We start from the raw sequence: 25,227 nt of genomic DNA on the forward strand, positions 1-25,227 counted from the left end.
AGCCAGAGCAGTCCTAAGAAGAGAGAACAATGCTGGAGGTCTCAAAATACTTTTACTCAAACTACACTACAGAGCCATAATAACCAAAACAACATGGTTCCAATACAAAAATAGGCATGGTAGGTCAAAATAGAATAGCTGACCCATACATAAACACATAGATACTTAATACTTGACAAAGGCGTCAAAAAACATAAAATGGGCCGGGCAGTGGTGGCGCACGCCTTTAATCCCAGCACTCGGGAGGCAGAGGCAGGCGGATCTCTGTGAGTTCAAGGCCAGCCTGGTCTACAAAACGAGATCCAGGACAGGCACCAAAGCTACACAGAGAAACCCTGTCTTGAAAAACCAAAAATAAATAAATAAATAAAATGGAAAAAATATAGCCTCTTAACAAATGGTACTGAGAAAACTGAATGTCAACATCGATATGTCACCTTGTATAAAAATCAATTAAAAATGGATCAAAGACCTTAATATAAAATCTGTAAGTCTGAAGCTGCTAGAAGCAATCATTGGTAAAAAACTTCAAGATTACAAGTATAGGCAAGGACATTCTGACAAGGACTTACAAACATAGGAAAAATTCCCAAGAATTGACAAATGGAAATGCACAAAATTAAAAAGCTACTTTACAACAAAAGAAAACATAACAAGTGAAGAGACAAAGGTGTGTGGGGGGGTATCTACCAACTATACGTCTGACAGAATCTGTAAATTACTTCAAAAATTAAAAACCACCAGGCAGTGGTGGCGCATGCCTTTAACCCCAGCCCTCAGGAGGCAGAGGCAGGTGGATCTCTGTGAGTTTGTGGCCAGCCTGGGCTACAGAATGAGATCCAGGACAGGCACCAAAGCTACACAGAGAAACCCTGTCTCAAAAAAAAAAAAAAAAAACCAAAATCAATGAATGAATGAATGAATAAAAATATATCAAAATAAGACATGTTCAACTGAATTGAAAATTTCTCAAGAAAAAAAACAATCAAAAGGCTAATACATGAAAAATGTTCAACACCCTCAGCTATCATGGAAATACAGATTAAAACTGCTTTGAGATTCTACTCCACCCTGTCAGAATCGCTGTCATTAGTGAGGATATGAGGGAAGAGGAGGAATACTTGTATGCTGCCAGTGAAAATATAAACTGGTACAGCCACAATGAAAATCAGTATGGTAGTTCCTCAAAAGAATTACCATATAATCTACCTGTGCCTCTTTGAGGTATGTACTTCAAAGATTCTAAGCTGGCATACCACAGAGATACTTGCCCAGCCATGATTATTGTAGCACTATATTCAAAATATTTAAGATATAAAACCAGTTAGATGTTCATCAACAGATTAATGGATAAAGAAAATGCTACATATATACATTGAAATTTTAAATGGTTGTAAAGAATGGAATTGTGACATTTGTAGTAATATGTATGGAACTGTCATAGTAAGTGAAATAAGCAAGTCTAAAACAAATGTCACATGTTTTATCTCATGTAGCTTATAGATTTAAATTTTATGTATGTTCAATATATACATACAACATGAAAGCAGAAAGTGAAATGTGAGAGTGAAATCTAAAGTGAGGGAGGAATACAAGAGGGTAATGTATGTGTCATGAAAGCAGAACAGGGAACTATTTCAGGGAAGGAAACCCGCAATAACAGTAAGAGAGCAAACAAGAACAAATTTGCCAGGCAAGTCAGTGACCTTTAATCCCAGCACTTGGGAGACAGAGATAGGTGGATTTCTGTGAGTTCAAGGTCAGCCTGGTCTACATAGGGAGTCCTAGGCCAACCAGGGCTACATGGTGAGGCCATCTCAAACAAATAAACAAGAAAGGTAAATATGTATTGATAATGTCACAATGAAACCATTTTCTTTTTTATGGTAACCAAAAAGTTGATTAGGAAAAAAAAATAATAATAATTATTTATGTTAATACTTAACGTGCTTATATTTTCAGTTTTAATTTCTAAATAGCAATAGGTATAATTCATGAAAACAAAAGCCTTTTGAGGTCATGATTGATTTTCAGTAATGTAAAACATTTCTGAAATGGACATTTTAGAAATACTACTTTCAATTTAACATGTGCCTTGGAGTCACATAAGATAGCCATCACATGCTTGTTGTGTTGCATTGTTTTTTTAATATCTACATATCTAAGGGACAAACTATATTTTATTTTCATTATTTCCTGGAGGATCATAATTCTCTACCTGGAGTAAATACCTGGTGAAGTCTTAGCAAGAGGTTGGAGGATTTTCCATTTGCCAACAGGGAAGCATTTACTTTATTGGCTGTAGTATAAATAGTGAAATCTCTTCATTCAGGTGGAAGAGCACAATGGCCACATCTTTAAGGCCACCCAGTATAGCATCCCTACATACTGTGAATACTGTTCTTCCTTGATATGGATAATGGACAGAGCCTCTGTTTGCAAATGTAAGTATTAGACATCTTTGAGGGAAAAGCCTTTATGGTCTTCTCTTGTGTTAGGGTTAGGGTTAGGGTTAGGGTTAGGGTTCAAAACTAGTTATGTGTGCAAAACTAGTACCATATACATGTCAAGTTTTGCAGCCACTTGGAGTAATAATAGTCAAGCCCTCTTGGATTATAACTGCAGTACTTCTTAGTGCCTGAGCAGCTGAACTTTGGAAAACATTTTGCTAATTAGCTCTTTGTGAGTTTAACACTATGGTTAATACCCTCTTTTTTGTTTGTTTGTTTGTTTTTGTTTTGTTTTTTTCAAGACAGGGTTTCTCTGTGTAGCTTTGCGCCTTTCCTGGAACTCGCTTTGTAGACCAGGCTGGCATCGAACTCACAGAGATCTGCCTGCCTCTGCCTCCGGAGTGCTGGGATTAAAGGCGTGAGCCACCACCGCCCAGCTTGGTTAATACCCTCTTTAATGCAGTCTTTCAAATGAAGTTTTATGTCACCCTGGAACTTGCTCTGGGAAGGCTGTCATGACTGCCTGAAATGTCTTCAAGGAACCCTTCCTATGATTCCAGTGCAAGTTTACCATCTTCTTTTTCTTCTCTCTCTCTTTTTTTTTTTTTTTTTCTTTTTCTTTTTCTTTTTCCCCCCGAGACAGGGTTTCTCTGTGTTGCCTTAGCTATCCTGGAACTCACTCTTTAGGTCAAGCTGGCCGTGAACTCAGACATCTGCCTGCCTCTGTCTCCGAATGCTGGCATTAAAGGCATGTGCCACCACTGCCCAGTTACCATTTTCTTTTTAATGTTGCTAAACTCTTTAACAACTAATTTCTTTTTGTCCATACCTATGTGTCCTTTTCTTGACAAAACTGAACATTTTTTATTCTACTTTCCAATTATCAATATAAACTTGGCTAAATGTAGCCAGCAATAACCACACTACAGCCTGAATGCTATTTTCTCTTGAAATGTCCCCCATCAAATTAATTAATCCTTTAATTCTGCCTCACTCAAATTTTCAGAACCTGGATCAACATAGATAATACAAACGGCCTCTAGCCCAGTTCTCCATAGGATCGTTGTTCGATCCTGGAACATATGAGCCTGGCCTTCACCGTCATCATTTTTATTAGCAGTCTGGTTTTCCAGCTTCCTTCCAAAATAGCTCATCATGTTCTACTTACAGCAATCTAGGAATAGGGCTTTTCTATCTTCAAGCTCTATATTTTTCCACATTCCTCTCCTAAATCAGTTTCAAAGACTTAAAATGACTTTGTCAAGTTTAGCCAAGACAACAACCCCACTTGTCCAGTATCAGTTTTCTATATTAGTTTTGTGTCGATGTGGCCACAATGCCTAACAGAAACAACTCAAGGGAAGAGACGTTTGTTTTGGCTCATGTGTAGTCCTTCATGCCCGTTGGGCTGTGTGGTAGAGGCAAACCAAGAAGCAAAGATTGTGACCCACATGAGGGCAGGATGTAATCTGCAAATGCCCACCTCTAGTGATCTGCTTCAACCCATGAGTTTCCACCTTGTAATGACTCCACAACCTCCCCAAAATGGTACTACTAGATGGGGAATAAACATTTAAATAATGATCCTGTGGGGATTTCAGATTCAAACTTGAATGAAGCAAGACCTTTCATTTTATTATTAGTGATCTTAAAAATTGTAATGAGATTGATAATGGGAAGTAATCTGAAATGTACTTGATTCAGACACTGTGACTTTAGACTAAACAGTGGTTCACAACCTTTCTGATACTGTGACCCTTTAATACAGTTGTGTAGACCCCCAACCATTTTCGTTGCTACTTCCTAACTGTAATGTTGCTGCTGTTAGGAGTTGTAGTGTAAATATTTGATATGCAGGATATCTGATATGTAACCCACAAAGGGGTTGCAACCCACAAAGGGGTCGAAACACACAGGTTGAGAACTGCTGGTTTAGAGAATTTGCTTTTTTTATGGCCAAAGTGGATTTAGATTGATTTCTTTATAGAATTAATGGTTTTTATGACTGTCTTGATTATCTCACCAGTATAACACCATGGCCTCTTCTACTTGATTTTTTTTTTGGTGGGGGGTGGTTTTGAGACAGGGTTTCTCTGTGTAGTTTTGGTGCCTGTCCTGGAACTCACTCTATAGACCAGGCTGGCCTTGAACTCACAGAGATCCGCCTGCCTCTGCCTCCTGAGTGCTGGGATTAAAGCATGTGCCACCACTGCCCAGCATCTACTTGATTTTAGTATTGAAAACATAAACATGAGAACTTTAAGAAAGATTATTTTGTTAGTTTGCAAGAGTTGATAGAAGTAGAATGACACAAGTTACCTTGTTCTCAGCATCCCCAATCAAGTGTCTCCCACTCACCAGCTATCTGGCCACGTTGCTGCTCCAAGAAATTGTGTTTTGTTTGTTGTTTTTTGTCTTTGAGACAGTGTTTCTCTATGTTGCCCTGGATGGCCTCAGACTCACAGAGATCTTTTTACTTTTGCATCTCAAGCCTAGAAATTATTTATTTTTTTTACTCTAAACTTTTTTTTATCTTATGTTCCCTACCATAACTAATACTCTGCTTATATTATTTCTTCTTAGAGTTCTATTCTGGTCCTTTAGAGATAATAAATAAGCCCTTTTCTATCTTTTTAAATATACTGCCAATTTCATTTCATTTCAGTAAGCATTTTTTGACAATAATGCCTTTGTGTGTAGTCATGATTCTTAGTTGGTATTTCTGGGGTTTCAACAGGTTTTAGAACACCTGGGAGACATATACACTAACTTGTGAATCAGACCATAAAGATAGATAAATAACCTGTTGGAATTGGGTGTGTGGGTGGGGGGCATGAGTGCAGTAGGACAGGCACCCTAGAGAGAATAGAAAGCTTGTTCCTTGACACTGACTGAAAATGTTAGGTGGTGTTTTCAACTTCATTTCCCTTACCAGAGGATAGCTCAAATAAAATGTAATCATGACCTTAGAGCAGATTCAGCTCCAAAGGCACAAACTGTATCCAAGTAAGTTGTGAACTTGGTAAGTTCTTGCCATTGATTTGCAGACTAAAATTGCTGCATCCTTAACCTGTTTTCCAGTGTGTAAGTATGCTTGCCATAAGAAGTGCTGTCTGAAAACCACAGTCAAGTGCTCCAAGAAGGTAAGCTACTCTCGCCCTCCAGACTACACACTGTGGATCTGCAGGTCTTTTGGCCACATGGAAAGAAGTTGGGGCTTCTTTGATGGCTTTATAATACAGTGGTTTTCAAACTTCATGACCCCAGATCACATTACAAAGTATGATTTATGTCATAATCTTAAATACATATATATGTATATATGTATATGTATATAACCAAAATAATTTTCTTAAAACCTTTTATGTTGACTTTATGTGAGCTGCTAAGTTGATTCGCAGGTTACAATTTGAAACAAGACTGTTCCTACTGAGTTAAACATTCATAAGTCTTCTGAAGAATTATCTTTAAGGTTCACTGTTAACATTTTAACCAAGAACAACAGTATATGTTAAAAGAGGTGGTATTTTCAAATACCTACTTGTATTTGAGTACAGGAATCTAAAAATTACTGAACATGTATCTTCAAGGAAACAACCTTTTTTTGTTGGTGGTGGTTTTGTTTGTTTGTTTTGTTCTGTTTTGTATTTTTGGAGAAAGGGTCCTTCTGCTATGTATCGCTGCTGTCTTAGAACTCGATGTGTAGACCAGGGTGGCCTCAAACCACCTGCCCCTGCCTCTTGAGTGCTGGCATTAAAGGCATGCACAACCACTGCCCAGCCATTTTTTAAAAGTCTTAATTAGTGACTAATGTGGGTAGGACCAGATCATCTTGGGTGGTGCTAACTCTGGGCACGTGGTGTCCTTAGTTTTAAAAGAAAGCAAGCTGAGCAAGCCATGAGAGGAGCAAACCAGTAAGCAGTGTTCCTCTATGACGTCTGCTTCAGTTCTTGCCCTGACTTCCTTTGACTGTAATGTGGAGGTGTGAGCAAAATAAACCCTCTTCTCCTGAGTTGCTTTGGTCTTGGTGTTTTATCACAGCAACAGAAACGTCACCAAGAAAACAGCAGCCAAACAGTGTTCTGTATAGAAATCTTACATACCAAGTCAAAGAAGATTGTTGAGGTTTAGCAACCTCTTAGACTTTGAGGGGATCGGGGGTGGGGGGGGTGGGGGAGTTCCATACTGTCAAGATTTGAACCACCATGGTTCGTTCATTAGAGAAATAAGGCTAAAATTTAGAAATATTTTGCTTCAGGACATGGTTTTTAGCTTAAAAGCTATTTAGCCTCAAAGGCAGAATCTAATTAGGATAGGATTTCCCAGAGTCTCACAGTGCTAAGGAGAAAAAAGAGAATTTTAGGATTAACCATCAAAGAAAAGCAGTTCCCCAGACTCTCAATGAGAGCCATTTCAAGAAATACATCCTAGGAATGGGGGTGAATCATTGATAGACTGAGCTTAACAAAATTTACCAGTTAGCTTTGAGGTGGTCCTTAACTAGATTACAGTGATATTTCCTTATTCTGAGCACACCTACAAGAGAGGAGGAACCTCTCCAAAGAGAGAGAACGTCACTCAGCACTATTATAATTTTTTCCAAATATCATTCAAGACACAAAGAATTGGACTACTTAGTAAATAGTCAATAAAATAGATCCCAATAGTTACTAAAGTATCAGGTATATAGCTTTAAGCTTTAATGGATATGTTTTTAAATATTAGTTAAAAAGATGGAGTTCACCAATGAACTAAAATATATAAGTATATATTTTAACAGAATCAAGTGGAGATTCTAGAAAGAAAAATGCAGTTGAAATTTTAAACTCTTATATAAGAATTTTTTAGCAGCCTATACAGAAGGGAAGGTGAGTAAACTGAAAAGCTGCAGAAAATATCTAGCCTGGGAGAATAGTAAAAAGAATGGAAAAATATAGAAATGTAAAGAAAGATGGGGTGCTGTGTGTGGGTATATGTATGTGGAGGCCCAAGGCCCACTTCAGGTATCTTCCTTGATTGTTCCCAGTCCCTCGATAAATCGGGAGCACACAGACTCAGCCAACCTGCCCAGGGAAATCAGTCTCCTGTCTGCTTCCTGGATGCTGGCATTTTAGATAGGCCACCACACCCATCTAGCTTTTATGTGGGTCACTTCATACAGCAGCATGCTCCTGTAACCCTGCACTCAGGAGGCAGAGGCAGGCAGATCTCTATGCATTAGAGGCCGCCCTAGTCTACATTATCGGGTTCCAGGCCAGCACTTTTAACATGAACTAGGATAAATACAGTAAAACAACAGTATAGTACTCTAAGCAAAAGTACAGTTTCTTAAAATAATTACCCAAAGAAGCAATGAGATAAAGCACAGTTGATTTCTGAACAGAAATACTGGAAGCCAGTAGGTAGTGGATAGGGATCTTCTGTGTTCCAAGAAAAGAGAGCCAACTGAAATTTTTCATTATACACAGTGAAAATACTGTTCAGAAGTGAAAATGTTGGCCTGGGGATTTAGCTCAGTGATGGAATGCCTTTCTAATGTGTGCAAAGCTCTGGGTTTGTCATTTGGTACTGAAGGTAAAAAAGTGAACATGTTTAGAAGACATTTTAAGACAGATAAAAACATAGAATTCATCCCAGTAGATGTGTACTGATTACAATACAAATGGAAAAACATTTGAAAAAAAATTTTTGGGTTTTGTTTTGGTTTTGGTTTTTTGGTTTTTTGAGACAGGGTTTCTCTGTGTAGCTTTGCACCTTTCCTGGAACTCACTCTGTAGCCCAGGCTGGCCTCAAACTCACAGAGATCCACCTGCCTCTGCCTCCTAAGGGCTGGGATTAAAGGCATGTGCCACCACCACCCAGCTCATTTGAAATATTTTTAACTCATAATATAACTGTGACATAGAAAAATTATAAGGTACATTAAAGCTGTCTGAGGATAGTAAGGCTGGTTGCATGGATGGGATATGTTAAAGGAGGAGAAAACTGATACTGTTAGAGCAGTTCAGTTGAGCAGTTGCATAGGTTGAAAGAGGGTAATGAGACCCAGCTGAGGGGAGAAAAGTGTAGAGAGTTAGGCTGAGTGACTAAAAGCTTGCCTCCTGATTGAATGAAGGTTGAAGGTGATAATAGGTTAGGGGCAGATAAAGGAGAAGGAAACAAAGATTTGTAGAAACTGTTTCTGTCTTAGAGATCTAGGAGTTGGCATTTTTGTGTGTTACTTAAATTTTCTCTATGATAAGGTGTTCTGTAGCACCTAGTTAATAGTGTGTGGTATTAGATATGCCACTAAAGTCAGTGAAGGAATACTGACACTAATTGTAGGCCAATCTATGTGTGCCTTTGCTTAGGAAATAGTTGCAAATAAGACTTTGATAAAGTTTTATCTTTGAAATGGCAGAGTATTCTTGTGTTTTAGAAATTACTAACAAGTTAATTCATTAAAAACAATTCAGTGGATTTCCCAAAGTATGTGGCAAATGTTTTAAGTTGTTTTGTTTTGTTTGTGCATACAAAATTGAACCCCCTTCTCCCCAACTAACCTCACCTTTGCTGGAATTGATTTTTGATGGGAGGAAAGTAGCAGCCCATTGCCACTGTCTTTGTTTTCTTTTGTGGATTCGCAGCAGAGATGATCGAGAGTAGTATGTCATCACTTTATACTTTTTAAACCATAATTCCCTTTCCTCCCAACTCTGAGGGTTATCTGCATAAAACTAGGGAAATAAAAAGTAATTCCCTAAAGATTGGCTAAACATGTTCTGTAGTGTTCGAATGCCTTTAGAAACAAAATTTATCTTCCATTTAGTACGATCCAGAGCTGTCATCTCGGCAATTTGGGGTTGAACTGTCCCGTTTGACTAGTGAAGACCGAGCTGTTCCTTTAGTGGTTGAAAAGCTCATAAACTACATTGAAATGCATGGGCTTTATACTGAAGGTATTTACCGGAAGTCTGGTTCAACTAATAAAATCAAGGAGCTTCGACAAGGTCTAGATACAGGTAAGATAGTGTGCCCCCAGTCAAATACAATACTTTTATTTTAAAAGTTATTTCAGTTTTATTACACACTGATCCTCTAAATATAGGGCCAGAACCCTTTCTGTGGGACTTGTTTGCTATTTTTGAGTCTTTGGCTGTATTTAGTTAATTCATCAAGCGTATGTTGACAGTATTACTTGTATAAGGTATTATTAGGTACTTGAAAAAGATCTCAATCTATTTGACACACTAATTAGATCCTGATGTTCTTAATTTATGAAGAGGAAAATTTAGGTTCGGAGAAATTAATGGAATGTTGATGCAAGGCAACAAAGATTTTTAGAAACAGTCTTGTAAACTTAGGGACATCTTTCATCTGCATGTACAGAAAAGGAACCAGACTGATAGAGCAGCTTATCTTAAGGACTTATCTCCAGCAAGTGACCACGTTGGAATTTAATCCTGTGTCTTCTGAATCCATAATTTAAAGTACTGCCTGTTTTTCTTCACTCTTCTGACTATAGGTGGTGTTCTTTGCAGTAGATTTTCCTACTCCTGTCCACAGTGAGGACTTAGTTATTTAAACTGATAGTGAGTTGAACACTTATTAGTGTAAGCTTAATTCCAGAATAACTGCAGGAGCTTATTACCCTTTGGTTTCATTCTCAATTTAACACTTTTTATCATTGTTAGCAGAAAATAGCTCTTTTTGAACCAGATTTAGATACAAAGGTGGTTTTTGTATGACTAAGAACCACAATGGTTTTTCTCAGGAACTAATCAGTGAGAAATGAATTAGTATGAAAATAACAGGAAATGGCTGATAAAACTCAGGCAGTAAATTCTGACTGTCATACTGTCTACTCCAGTTTATGGGCATTTGTCAGGTTTGGCTCTTGAACTGTGCAACAGAACAAGTGTAAATCTATATCCTAATAGTAAGATAAGGTATTATCTAATACCTTATCTAATCAATAACCTTATGAAATTTATAAACAAAACAGGATGAAGATGTTTCCATTACATTTCCCTGCCTTCTCATCTCTAAAAATGACTTAAAGTCTGCCTTGCTTTTAGAAAATATCTTTTAGGGCTTTCCCCTTGGGCTTCTAAAGCATTGGTGCTCAGGAGTGAGGTATATGGGCTACTCTACAAGACAATTACAAAAATGGAAAGTAAGCACCTAGAAACTTCTGTAGCAGTTTGATTCTTCCCCATCAAAAGGTGATCTTTTACATTTGTGTTCACAACAGATTTAGAAAATACAGACAACACTATTCCTTTATGGTTAGAAGTAACAATTCCAAACATAGAATTAGATTGTGGGAGATATATAATAGTTTAAGAAACATGAAGGCTTCTTTTAGTAGGTTTACTTTGTGAATTACTTGAATCTTTTTGCATGTTTTGGCTTTGTTATCTAACCATTGTCTCTAAATAGATGCTGAAAGTGTAAACCTAGATGACTATAACATACATGTTATTGCAAGTGTATTCAAACAATGGCTTCGTGATTTGCCCAATCCACTCATGACCTTTGAACTCTATGAGGAATTTCTTCGAGCTATGGGTAAGCACAAGCTTCTTGGGTTTAAAGGAAAGGCCTACCCTTGATAAACTAACACCATGTCTTTATGGGTCCTAAATTAAGCTTGTGGCAGTCAATACAAAACTGCCAGCATAGTTGCCTATTCAAATGTTGACTTTTTATAGATTCTTCTAAGTTTCTGAGTAAAGCCACTTTGTTGCTTCTCAAAAAAAATAACTGAAAGATGTGAATTATAAAAACAGTAAAATATGAAGTAGAAGATTTTAGGGTGGGTTAACATTCACTTGTGAATCTAAGCAAGAACTGTGTCTGCAGTGCAGCTAGCTGTCTGTTTTATACCAAATGGGCTCTGTGCTTTAAATGTATCATATATTGGTAAAGGTCTGCCTAGAGGTATGTAGGACCTGAGGGTTTATGATTACATAGAACAGTTGGTTAATTTCAATGAGAAGCACGTCTGTCACATAATGGCTGCAATACTAGAATACCTGTGCTCTTACTATCATCAAGGGCTGCTGGAGGACAAACTAAACTTTGGGAATTCAAATATAGGAAGCCAAGTAGCTGGGAGCTATAGTTCTGCCTCCCTAAGCTGGAACCATCATTCTCTGCTGTAGAATTTCCATCCAGGAGGAAGATAAAGCATGTATCAGGGATATTCCTTGTAACTTGCTATTCTTACCATTTTTTTTTTAGGCCTTCAGGAGAGAAAGGAGACAATCCGTGGTGTGTACTCTGTAATTGATCAGCTCTCCCGAACTCATCTCAATACACTGGAACGCCTTATCTTTCATCTAGTAAGGTAACTTAACAGTTTCTTCAGGATTTCTTTCCTTTTCCCCCCTCCTCCCAAGGCATGATCTCACTATGTATCTTGGAACTCATTATGTAGATCAGGCTGGCCTTGAACTCACAGAGACCTTTCTGCCTCTGCCTCACAAGTGCCTGGCCTTTTCTGGGGAAAGGGGTCAAGATTCCATTCAGTTGAAGAACTTGAATAGATACAGTCAGTGCCTTGCCTGAGAATGTAGTTCAGAGGTAGAGTGCTTACCTAGCATGCACAGGACCTTCAGTGTGCTCCTTACCAATGTTTATAAAACAACACCCCCCACTCCCGATGAAACACCTTTCTGCCTTTCTAAACTTTGTAACTTAAATAGGGGTTAGGGTTCCTTCAAGCAGAAATTTGCTAAGCAGAGTGACTGTTGGTCATTTAGCAGCTCCCACCTCATGGTAGCACCAAGTAACATAGCCATTTTGACACCTGAACTAGAAAAGAGTTTGTGTCTGTGGACACCTACTTTGTGGAAGCTGGATTCAGATTGTACTCAGGAATTGAAAGACTAGAGCATTCAGGAGTAGATATCTTTCCATATGTGTAAATACTAGAAGGGGTTGGGAGTACAACCCTTTCTCTGGTCAGATGTGTAAGATGTTTGGAAATGCCTTAGAACTTCTACTGTAGGTGTTGGAGAGAGGGCTCAGTGGTTAAGAGCACTGTCTGCTCCTCCAGAGAACCTGGGTTCAATTCCCAGCAACCACATGGCAGCTCATAACTGTCTGTTCCTCCAGTTCCAGGGGATCTGACACTGTCACACAAGCATACATGAGGCAAAACACCAATGCACATAAAATACAAATAAACCATATTTAAAAAATAATAGTAACACCACAACTTCAACTCAGCATTCTGCAGACATGTTCATGATGTTGGCTTTAAGCAGCAGGTCACAAACTTCCCTTGACATGCTGTATGTTGTCTTATGACTGTTTCAGGGAGTAGTAAAAGTCTATTTTCCAGGTAAACTTAGGTAGGTATCCAAACAGTACTATGGGGTTGATGGCATACTGTTTCTTTTCCTTATCTTCCCACTATTATTTTATTTTTATCCCCTTTTCACTTGTGTTGGTTTTTGCTTTATTCCTTAGGATTGCTCTACAGGAAGACACTAATCGAATGTCTGCTAATGCTCTGGCCATTGTGTTTGCACCTTGCATTCTCCGTTGCCCTGACACTACTGACCCACTACAAAGTGTACAAGATATCAGTAAGACTACCACGTAAGGCCACCCACATCCCTCTCCAGGATCTTAGTTGGTGTAGTTGTTTTTATCCAGATATCATACACAGCGAATGAGTTCATATGTTCTGGTGCCTTTAAGCATATTCTTGGTAGTCTACGGTTTACTTCAGTTTAGAATTACTTACAGTTTTTAACTGGATTTCTCTTTTGTCAATTATTTATATCTCCATGTAAAGCATGTCGTCTAATCATGATCTTAAGACCCAGAATCTCTTTGGTTATAATACTTCGGTATTCCCACATTTCACCCTGACCTTTTTTCTTAAGCCTCTTTTTTTTTTTTTTCTCCCTAAATCTGACTTCAGTGTAATTTTTGGAAAATTTGAGGGCTTGAGTCCCATCCTTAGAGTTGTCTGATTTATTAATTGATCGGGATTATAGCCTGGGTGTTAGAATTTGTAACTATTTTCAGGTGGTTTCTAAAATGCACACAAAGTTGTCAACCACTATTCTGAATCCTCTTTTCTCTGAGCTCATAAAATAAAGGATGCTTCCTTCGTCCTTCAGCTGTCTAGGACATTCAGTTTAAAGAAGTCTGGGGATACCACACTTCATTTGATTTACTTCTGCTTGTAACAGTTTTTCCTTTCTTCCTGTTTTAGCTGTGTGGAGCTGATTGTTGTAGAACAAATGAATAAATATAAGGCCCGTCTCAAAGATATAAGTAGCCTGGAATTTGCTGAAAATAAAGCAAAGACCAGACTATCACTGATTCGTAGATCAATGGTAAGATGCAAAACATGGAACCACGGTGAAGGGGGGGAGGCGCTTTCTGTGATTTTTGAGTATTTGTGACATGAATTATGCACAGAAGGAACTTTTCAGAAGAAACACAGGTGCTATGAACATCTGATGATCTTTTAAGTTATTTTAGCTATATGTACAGAATATATAATTAAATGTGCAGAATTTTTTAAATATTTTGAATAAAAAGTTGGTGGATTATAACCTTCACTGTACCTTGCCAATGTCCATGTCATGAAAACTTAACTTTACCCTAACTTTTTCTCTATATCTTTCCACTATCTTCCTACTCTCAACCATATCATTTTTGGTGGTCTTTCCAAGATTCCTGACAGTAGAGAACTTAATCATTTGGAATTGAATATGAACTAAAGTGCTTGATTCATACAGAAGCAGAATTCCATTTATGAGTCTTCTATGATCAGATAAAGATTTAGGGATTTATTGTTGGGTTTTGAGATGAGCTAATTAGTGATAATTTATTTTTTTCATTTACTGACTTTTGTATTTAGTGTCTTCTGTTGTAACCAGTCACCAGTAATTATGTAGATAACTCCAGTTACCATTAACTAAGAATCAGTAGGATCTTAGGTTCTGGTAAAACAACCGATGCCTTAAGGTTTAACTTTTGCCTACTTGTTACCCTTCTTTCAGTTGTAAAATAACATTGTAGCAGCAGGCACTCACTTCAGATCGCCAGCAAATTTCTCAAAGCAGCAGCTCCCCGGTTTTCGTATTTTTCTAGGGCTCCCACAGTGCTTCTTCCATGTCATTATAGTTTGTATTTAGATTGGCGTTGAAACAACTCTGCTTCTTCCTTTCCTATTTCAGCGTCCTTGCACAGAACAAATGTTCAACAGAGGGTAGGGTTACTGGAAGAATTCTACTTTTCCCAGGCATTAAATGAAGCTCATTGTCTTAGGATTTCCATTACTGTGATAAAACACCATGACCATAAGCAACTTAGAGGGGGAGTGTTATTTCAGTTTAGAGTTTGTAGTCCATCATTCCAGGAAGTTAGGGGAGAAGCCTGAAGGCGGAGACTGTGGGAAGAGGGCTGCCTACAGGCCAGCCCCTTGTGGCTTGCTCAGCTTGCTTTCTTATATATACCACCCAGAACTGCCTGTACAGGAGTGATACTGGCTGCAATGAGCTAGACCCTTCCACGTAATCTTCAATCCAGAAAATGCACCACAGGCTTGCCCACAGACCAAGCTGATGAAGGCATTTTTCTCAGTAGAGGTTCTGTCTTTGAAAATGACTCTATCTTCTGTCAAGGTGACATAAAACTAGCTAGCACACTCATCATAGGATATGACCCAAATCTCTCCCCAAGGCATTAAAAATGAAAATCCTATTTGAAGTGAAATTTGGGCCTGAGGCTTTATATGAGTTGGTAGAATGCTTGCCTTTAAGACAAAGTTGATCCCTGGCACTGCAAACAAACAAAATAAATCTTTTCTGTATTAAGAATTTTAGCTCAGTAGTCAGAGGTCTAATTTATTAGTACCCACCTAGGAAGGAAAGAAAAAGCTTCTTAACTGCAAAACTATATTCCAAAGCAAGTGGAAAACTGGGCATCCCCTCCTCCCCAGTACTGCAGAGAATGGATGTATTCATTCCACTGAAAGGTTTAGCCTTCTCTTTTAATGGGGCAATGACATGTACATTCTAACCTTTGCTTTCCTTTTCATGTCCTTCCTAATCCAGAAACCTGTACTAATTGCAGTTAGATTTATGAGCATTACCCGCAGTTCAGTCTCGGTATGTATTAATATTGCAATGTGTCATAGTCACTTCACATCAATGTGTCTCATTCATCCAGGAATTGTTCTGCTCTGTCAGTCATTCGTGCCTGTCTGCCTTACATGTTCAAACCCAGTTCAGGACTCACTTTTTGATCAGCCTTCACTTGCCTTTTTCTTAATCACTTTCTTTAGGTCCTTCACTCTCTCTGTGCTATGCAGGTGAACAGTGTTCATTTGAAATAGACTGTTTTTCCTTGTCAGATAATCCTCCTTTAGAGTTCCTGTTTTGGTTAAGTCTTCAAAAGGTGGGGTTGAAGATACTGAGGTTCTCAGATCGATTCTGCTGTATGAACTATGTTCCTAGCAAATTCACTTTATTATTTGAAATACCTGTTATGGTTTTCAGTATCTATCATGAGTAATGCTTATGTATCTGTTTGTAACTGTGATTCTGGTGGTATCTTCCAAGATGTAGAAATATGGCTCTCAGCTACTTAAGTGTTTGTCAGACAAGATTTTGTTGTTGCTGCCTCTCTTTATAAACAGTGTTTATGCAAAGGAGAAATGGAAAGGTAGAAAGCTAAAATACCAAGCTATGTGGAAACTAATGTCAAAATACCTGTCTCTGTGTACCATTTTACTGGGAAGCATTAACTTGTTGATCTATAAATACAGATATCACTCACTAGTAACTAGTAACTGTGTAGAAATGGTCAATTCTACCATATCAAGCTTCCCTTTTCCTTGGAATATCAACCTAACAGCATATCACTATTACATTTCTTTCAAATGTTTCTGTCTCATTTAAGATAAAGTGCACTTTATATTAAAATTTCAGTCATAGACTTGGTATATCCTGTATTTTTCTCACTTCTTTACAGACTACACCTTTATCTGGGGAGTTGTAGCATAAACTTCCTTGCAGGGCAGACTCACCTTTTATCTGGAGGAAGAATTATAGGGTAAACAGAATTCTGCATGCTGTTCCAGTGTTCTGTGGCAGTTCTGTTTGACTGTTTTACACTGCTGTTCTGTCAGCAGTCTAACTAAAGATGAGTGGTAGCTCCAGATTTACTCTCCTGACAGTCAGATTGAACCTGTCGTCTCTGTGTACATTGCCAGTACTCTTAAGTCACTGATTCTCAACCTTCTCAATGCACCACCCCTTAATACTGTTCCTCATGTTGTGGTTACCCCAACTATAAAATTATTTTTGTTGCTACTTCATAACTGTAATTTTGCTGCTGTTATGAATTGTAATGTAAATATTTTGGGGGTAGAGGTTTGCCAAGGGGTAGTGACCCACAAGTTGAGAACCACTGGTTTAAGATGGGACAGTATCTTCTGTCTAAATTCTTATTGATGGCATTAACATGGTATGGGAAGCTGTCAAATTTTCAGGGCAGTTACAAGTTTTCTAAAATTCTAATGTTTGCTTAGAACTCTTAAAGTGTTATCAGTGACAAAAATTGTCTCTTGAAAATAATAGGTTCCTTTCAAATAGGGTCAAAGTCTGTACAACATACTCCTTTGTGACTAGTCATACTTTGTCAATTATCCCAGTGTTTGAAGATAAAAGCAGCTAAATTATTCAGCTTGCTAAGCAGGTAGTTGTACAAATACTGTTTTCTAGGATAACCCTCAGCATATAGCAGAGGGAGGTGCTTTTTGTGTACTTGTCATTTTATCGTATATAAATAAAAACAGTGAATTTAACCCTTAAGGGTTAATAATTATTATATGACTTAACTGATGGCATGAAACTGACTAATTTTTACCTGTGAATACATGGTATTAAAAAATGTGATGACTGCCAGGTGGTGGTGGCACACGCCTTTAATCTCAACATTCGGGAGGCAGAGCCAGGCAGATCTCTGTGAGTTCAAGGCCAGCCTGGTCTACAGAGGGAGATCCAGGACAGGCACCAAAACAACACAGAGAAACCCTGTCTCGAAAAAAAAAAAGAATGTGAAGACTAGTAGTACAGTTTTGTACCACTGCCTTGATCATGTGGAGGTGTTAACAGTGTGTTTCCACCCACTGTTGGTTTTATCTAATTAGTGTAAATGTCAGTAAGTGGAAAGGATACTATTTTGAAAACAGTGTCCATATTGTACATCCTTTGGGAATACTTCCATACCCTATTGGAAACCCGTGAACTATCTTCAGAACCACTCTACCAAGACTGAAGATAGAGCTTGGTGGTAGAGTACTTGCCTCCATCATGCTTGAGGCCCTAGGTTGAGTTCTCAACTGAGAGAGAGAGACTGGTTGACTCTTGTACCACAGTACTTTGGTTGGCTTACTGCACTACACAGAAACTCTGAAGATATATGCAAACATACAGTGGCTGTATTTAAAGTCTTTACTAATTCCCATTATGGGATGAACCATAGTTACAGGTGTTAGGATATAACTTTTGAATCAGCCTCAATACCTACTACCATAGAAAGCTCATATCTCGTTATCATACAAAGTGTGAACTTTATGCAGGACTACTATGCAAGGCTGGTAGTCTTCTAGAAAACCCTTGGATAAAGGACTTTTCTTTTCTTAGGAAAGAGGACACTCAGACATAGTCTGAGAATTTGGTTCCTGTTTTTGTGGCTCAATGAATGACAACAGTGATCCTTTACTTTCCTATTTGGGGTAAATTTTCTGTTAGGATTCTAAGATTTGTGCTTCCAGCTACTTATGTCTAGTTCTATCCGGATGCTGCACAGTTCTTCCTCTTGATATATTCAACCTGCAAACAAACTTCAGTTCTGTGTACATACTTTGAATCATCAGAAAATAACGTAACTCCTCATGAGGGAAGTGTCTTCCTACTCATAATCCATATTTCATCATCATTTTTTAACTATGTAGGCTTACATTGATTGACAGTATTGAGTTTGTGTCCATCTGTTATGTCTTGCTATTCCTTCCTATGTCCTTTTTCCATTATGACCTTCATAGCAAACTCTTCATAGGCCATAATCATTTTAGCACTATAGTATATTTTCTATTCTTCTTCATTGTTACCTACGTAAATCTTAAGAAAAAACAGTATTATTAGGTAAACTGGAAATAACTTTCAAAAAGGTGTTGTCACTTAGAATCCTTCTCATTAAAGCATTTGGACCCCAGCATTTTTGCTAGTTTTGGAAATCAACTATAGGCTAGGCTTGTAGCATTCTAATCCCGGTCTATTAATCAGAGCTCCCTGTTTCTGATTTTTTTCCCCACTGTATACATCAGGCTGGCTTTGACTTGCAGTCCTCCTTCCTCAGTCTCCCAAGTGCAACTCCCAACTACAGGTACTGTCAACATAAGGTGATCAAAATCAAAACAGGGTGCCTAAAAATAGACCAGGCATTTAAAAACTGACTGCAGCAAATACTTCGTGTTTTCTTTGTTGTTTGCCACCAAAATGTGTATCCTTGAGCACAGTGCTGTTTTGTTTTTGAAATGCATATGAATGAAGCTGTATACTATGGATTATTTTGTATCTGACATTTCAGTCAGTTTTATGTGTATAAGACTTAATCCATGACATGTTTAGTTGTGAGTCAGCTCTCTCTTGTTGCTGTATCCTGTTTGAGAATGTACATACCACAGTTAATTCAGTGTACTGTTTATGGGCAGTAGAGTTTTGTTTAGGGGAATGGGTAACATGCACTCATTTTTTGTTAGGGTAATATATAAGGGTTGGATCATGAGATATATCTTTAACATTTTCCAAAATGACTGAACTCTCATTAGCAATATACAGGAATTTCTGAATGGTTCATCACCTCCCCAGCACTAGTATTGTCACGTACTTTACTTTTAGCCATTATAATATACATGCCACTTCTTAAATTTGGAGTTCTGTCCTGTGACTCTAATGTGCACAAGTAGGTTCAGTTCAGCCTTCAGATGCCTTGTTTTGTGAGCATGCTAAATATGCTTTTCTATACTTGGGTTGTTTATCTTTTTTCTAATTCTTTCTGAATTCTGCCTATAATCCTTTGATCAGTTATTTCCATTGCAAGTATTTCATTTTTATGGTTTGATTTTCTTTTTCTTTTTTTCTTTTACTCTCTTAAAAATGATTTTCTGAGCTGATGGTGGTGGCACACACCTTTAATCCCAGCACTAGGGAGGCAGAGGCAGATGGATCTCATGAGTTTGAGACCAGTCTGGTCTACAGAGTGAGTTCCAGGACAGCCAGGGCTACACAGAGAAACTCTGTCTCAAAAACAAACACACAAAGTGTTTTTCAAGCCAGGCATGGTGTCACATGTAAGTAATCCCAGCACTTAGGAGGTAGAGGTAGGATGATCACCAGGTGAAGCCCAGTCCTGCTTTCATAACATTCATAACAAAAAATAAAAAATAAATAAATTGTCTTGATGGATAAAGGTTAATTTTAGTGTAATCTAGTTTTATTAGTACTTTGGGGTATGTTTAAGAATTTTTCTTAGTAAGGTTGTAATCATCTTCTCAAAGCTTCGTTATTTTATCTGTATATCTAGTCTGTTTTTAGTTACCTCATTTTGCCGATCATATTGACAGTACTACTACTTTTCTTAATCTGGCTTTTTTGTATTGTGTCATGTATATGAGGAATGGGTATGTTACCCATGTGTATGGAAGTCAGAGGACTTTGGGAAGTCCATTCTCTCATTGTACCTTGTTTTGAGGCAAGGTCTTTCCTGTTTCTGTCATGCTGATTACTCCAGACTAGCTTCCCAAAAATTCTGTCTCTGCCTCTTACCTCACCATAGAAATGCTGGGATTCTTGATGCAAGCCACTGCATCGGCTTTTTAATGTGGGTTTAGGGAATCAAATTCAAGCTGTCAACCTTGTATAGCGAGTGATTTTGCCCACTGAGCCACTTCACTGGCCCATTTACCTCAGCCTTCTAGTGAACTGGTTCAACAGTTTGGGCTATTTGTGACTCATTTTGTCATATAAAGTATGAAGTCACCTGCACAAAACACCTGGCGTTTGTTTTTTTTTTTTTTTTGAGATGACACTACATATGTAAGTTGCTTTTTAGAGATTTGCTGTTTCATTGGTATTGATTTTCCCAACCCATGAACATGATCTTTCCATGTATATAAGTTTTCTTAAGTGTTTTATTATTTTTTAATTTTTTAAAAAAATATTTATTTATTTATTTATTTATTTATTTATTTATTATGTATACAGTGTTCTGTCTGCACGTACCCCTGCAGGCCAGAAGAGGGCACCAGGTCTCATTACAGATGGTTGTGAGCCACCATGTGGTTGCTGGGAATTGAACTCAGGACCTCTGGTAGAGCAGCCAGGGAGGGCTCTTAACCTCTGAGCCATCTCTCCAGCCTGTGTTTTATTATTTTACATGTTGAGATCTTACTTATCTTTAACTTTAGTTATCAGTGTGTAACACTTTAAAATATATCAATTGTATTTAAAATTTTTATTTTCTTTTTGTTGCTTGTTACATAAAATACCCAAGTTACTTTAGTGTTTTTATCTTACATTTAGTGACTTTACTGGTCACCTAATAATTGTTCTGATCATTCCTTTGGATTTCCTAGCTGTATCATTTATGAATGATTGTTCTGTTTGTTCTTTTATAGTCCTTATACCTCCTCTTTGTTTTTCTAAAGGAATTAATTAGATTGAATGTTCTAACTTTAAAGGAATTAGAATGTTGAATGAAACAGTAGTAGTGGTCATTCTTAGCATGTCCCACCATTGGTAAACATGATGTTTGCTATAGAATTTTTATTCTTTTTGAGACTAAGCATGTTCATTTGATTCCTGGTTTTCCGAGTTGTTATTGTGGTGTAATGTTGACTTTTATGGGGTTTTTTTGTCTTGTTTTCTGTTGTTTTGTTTTTGGTTTTTGTTTGTTCAAGACAGGGTTTTTCTGTATAGCCTTGACTGTCCTGGAACTCGCTCTGTAGACCAGACTTTTAGGTTTTTAATATATCCACATTGAAGTATTTCATACTTTTTTGAGATGTTTAAAAATGTAGCACAGATGGGCCTAGAATTTTCAGTGATCTACCACCTCAGCCTCAGGAGCACTGGTTTTATAGGCTCAAGTTATGTGCCTGGCTTAGAAAATTGTCAATTTTATCGATGTTAAACCATCATTGATTGCCCCTGTGATTATATGTAAAATTGTCCTAGAATGCCCTTCCCTTAAATGTACTTGCGTTTTTCGAATTTGTGTAAAAATAACTTAGGCAAGGCATCATGACACATGCCTTTAATCCCCCAGCCTGAGGGAGGCAGAGGCAGGTGGATCTCTGTAAGTTTGAGGCTAGCCTGGTCTACATAATGAGTTCCAGGCTAACCAAGACTACATAGTGAGACCCTGCCTCAAAATAAATAAATAAACAATCAAACAAATAAATTGGGACATAGTCCTGTAGCATGAGTCCTAATTGGTCTTAATAATAAAAACCCAGAGCCAGATATTGGGGTAAATGCTGAAAGATCAGTAAATGTGCCAGCTACTAGAGGGACTTCTTTCCTCCTTAGCATCCTCAACCTGAAAGAGCCAAGCTCCTATCTCCACCCCACCTTATCACTTCCTCTTTCCGCCCAGCCATATCACTTCCTGTTTCCTCCTCCCAAGTGCTGGGAATAAAGGCATGAGATCCCAAGTGCTGGGCAAAAGGTATGTGCCACCACTGCTTGGCCTCTAGTGGCTAGCTCTGACTCTGATCTCCAGGCAAGCTTTATTTGTTAGAACACAAACAAAATATCACCACATAGTCCATTTTAATTCTGTGGAAGAATGTATCTGCTAGATTTTTAATAGTTTACTATGCATACTTAACCCTTTGGTGCTGACTAGAGCTTTGTCTATGTCTTTACTTCTCCTGATACTTTATTCAAATCGTTTGAAGCCATTAAGAAATGGCTATAGATATATAGACATACAAATTTGGAAATGTTATATCTTCTTCATAATTTAGCTTTTGTCACTCTAAAATATCTTTCTATTATAAATGGCACTTCTCACCCTATGCTAAGCTTTTATGTTTAGTTTCTTGTCTCTCTATGTAGTCCTGAAACTTGCTCTGTAGATCAAACCAGGCTGCCCTCAAAAATCACAGAGGTGCTCCTGTCTGTCTTTCAAGTGCTGGGATTAAAGAGTACATGACCTGCAACTTTTCATTATTTTTATTTTAAACTTTTTGTTTGAGACATAGTATCACTCTGTAAACCAAGCCTGAAACTCATGTATTCTAGGATAGTTTCAAACTCAGAGCCTCCCAAGTGCTAGCATTACAGATGAGCCACCACATCAGCTGCTTTTAACTGTTTTGAGTATTTTATATGTAGCTCTTAAATATCATGTTTCTGACAATTTTTCAATCTTAACAGGAACATTTATTTGATCAGTATACAGTTAATGCTGTTGATACTATATTTGGATTTAAAAAAAAAATTTTTTTTCCAAGACAGGGTTTCTCTGTGTAGTTTTGGTACCTGTCCTGGATCTCTGTCTATAGACCAGGCTGGCCTCCAACTCACAGAGATCCACCTGCCTCTGCCTCCCGAGTGTTGGGATTTTTTTTATAAGTATTTTGCCTGCATGTGTATCTGTGTACCACAGGCATGCTTGGTATCTGAGGAGGCCAGAATAAGGGGTCTGATGCTCTGGAATTGGAATTACAATGTTTGTAAGCCACCATGTGAATGCTAGAACTGAACCCAGGTCTTCTGTGAGAGCAGCCAGTGTTCTTAACCACTGAGCCATATCTCTAGCCCCTATGTTTATATTTTAGGTTGGTTTTTATTGTGCAGATTTTGTTTGTTTTGCCTGATGTGTTCCTTTTTCCTTTCTGGCCTTTTTTGTTCTTTTTTATTGCCTCTCCCTTACTTGATATTATCCCATTTTAGTCTAAAGATCACATCATTAACCTATACCCTTTCAGTGTTCATTAATTGGTGCTTTTTATCATTTCCTAGATAATGTGAAAGGACTTTAATGTGTTATTGTCTGATTTCATTGCTATTAGCAGATTTTCTTTCTTTCTTTTTTTTTTTTTTTTGCTGTTTGTAGATTTTAAATACAAAACATTTTGTTTTCGGTAGTCTGTATATTGTCATTGTGTGTTTTTGTTCCTGAATCTCGAACTTTTCTTTTGGGCATTTCCTCCCTGCCATTGAGAACTTCTTTTAGCTTAGATCTGCCTGGACCAAATTTTCCTTGTCTTCTCTTTCTCTACTTTATTCCTGAAGATTTCTGTTCAGTTCTAGATTGGTGGCAACTTGTTCCTTTCATAGCCTAAAAAAAAATATCATTTCATTGGTGTGTGTGTGTGTGTGTGTGTGTGTGTGTGTGTGTGTGTGCGCGCACACGCTTGCTTTTTGTATTCGGCTTATTTTTTTCTTCCATTATTTCTGTGGAGCTTAGAAATCTAATTATTGCTATTTGTTTGCATGGAATTTGTTTTTGTTTGTTTCTGACTGCTTTTAAGATTTTTTTCTTGGCTTGGGTTTTTAGTAATGTTTCTAAATGCAGATCTTAACATTGATTTTTTTTAATGTCTTATGACTTAGCATATCAATATCTACTACCTCTATTCACTTAGTATTTAAACGTATTGTGGGTCTTTTTTTTTTTTACTGTTTTTTTTTTCCTGTTTTACCATCTTCTATGAAATTTTCCTTTTGTGTTGGTTTCTAAAAAATATCCAAAATCAAGCCAGGAGAAAGACTTGACTTCCATTCTACTTAATTCGATTATGTTTTCCCACCTGCTTGAACAGTTTATTTTTAAGTTTGTCTGATAGCCATAATTCTTCAGAGCTTTTGTTTTCATTTGCATTGTCTTATCTCCCTTTTTTTGATTTTTGGGTTGTTTGTTTATTTTGTTTTTCGAGACAGGGTTTCTCTGTGAGCTTTGTCCTGGAACTGGCTCTGTGACCAGGCTGGTCTGGAACTCAAAGAGATCTGCCTACCTCTGCCTCCCAGTGCTGGGATTAAAGACGTGCGCCACCACCTCCCAGCTGACTTATCTCCTTTTATTCCTGGTTATTTTTTATTTGAAAAATGATTTGTAGAAAGTATTTTGAGGACTGGGATGACATTGCTTACCTACAAAGAGTAATTTTATTTTTTGCAAGATCCTTGGGCACTAGCAGTTCATCATTTTAATCCAGTCTTAGAAGTTTAAAATTTTTGTACCAAATATATATAGACCATTTAGATGATTTGAAGCTCGGCTATCACATCTGTAAGAACTGTGATAATTTCAGTTTACCCTTCTGTCTAGAATGCAAACCTTGGGGATCCCAGTGTTAGGCATGGAGGTTTTATGGGGCAGCAACTCATACCCTTTTATTCTGTACATCAGTTGTTGGCAAGCTTTTTCTCTGAAGGATCATGGAGTATGTAATTTTAGGTTTTGTATGCCATCTCTGCCACTGTTGAACAAAACAGCCATAGATAGTTCATAAATAATAATGAGTTTATTCTGATAAAGATTTGTAAGCACGTATATAGGCTAATGTAGCTCCTGACTATTGCTGGACTGTGCTGTAGTTACCAACTATAATATGTTCAAAGTTCTGCTCAGACTCCGCCATCTCTTCTGAAACTGCAAATCACTAGTAAGTGCTGGACCTTTTTTGCCCCTTAGATACCCAGTATTTTCAAGCATGTGTTCGTTTTTTTTATGTTGCTCTAATTGT

General features: G+C 37.7%; 1 protein-coding gene across 6 annotated transcripts in view; it reads left to right on the forward strand.

Moving 5' to 3' along the window:
• Myo9a (myosin IXA) overlaps positions 1-25,227 on the forward strand; it is a 232,981-nt gene that overhangs the window by 201,026 nt on the left and 6,728 nt on the right. For 4 of the 6 annotated variants that reach the window (XM_052762736.1, XM_052762755.1, XM_052762726.1 and 1 more), the window contains 8 exons: positions 2,333-2,444; positions 5,532-5,593; positions 9,259-9,451; positions 10,872-11,000; positions 11,676-11,781; positions 12,909-13,040; positions 13,666-13,789; positions 15,518-15,571. In XM_052762736.1, coding sequence (XP_052618696.1) covers positions 2,333-2,444; positions 5,532-5,593; positions 9,259-9,451; positions 10,872-11,000; positions 11,676-11,781; positions 12,909-13,040; positions 13,666-13,789; positions 15,518-15,571 — 912 coding nt within the window. The remainder of the gene's footprint in view (positions 1-2,332; positions 2,445-5,531; positions 5,594-9,258; positions 9,452-10,871; positions 11,001-11,675; positions 11,782-12,908; positions 13,041-13,665; positions 13,790-15,517; positions 15,572-25,227) is intronic. The other 2 variants (XM_052762746.1, XM_052762771.1) reach the window with 1 other exon arrangement.

This window comes from Peromyscus californicus, unplaced genomic scaffold (assembly GCF_007827085.1).
Source record: "Peromyscus californicus insignis strain IS unplaced genomic scaffold, ASM782708v3 Scaffold_11__1_contigs__length_118956290, whole genome shotgun sequence".
NCBI lineage: Eukaryota > Metazoa > Chordata > Mammalia > Rodentia > Cricetidae > Peromyscus > Peromyscus californicus.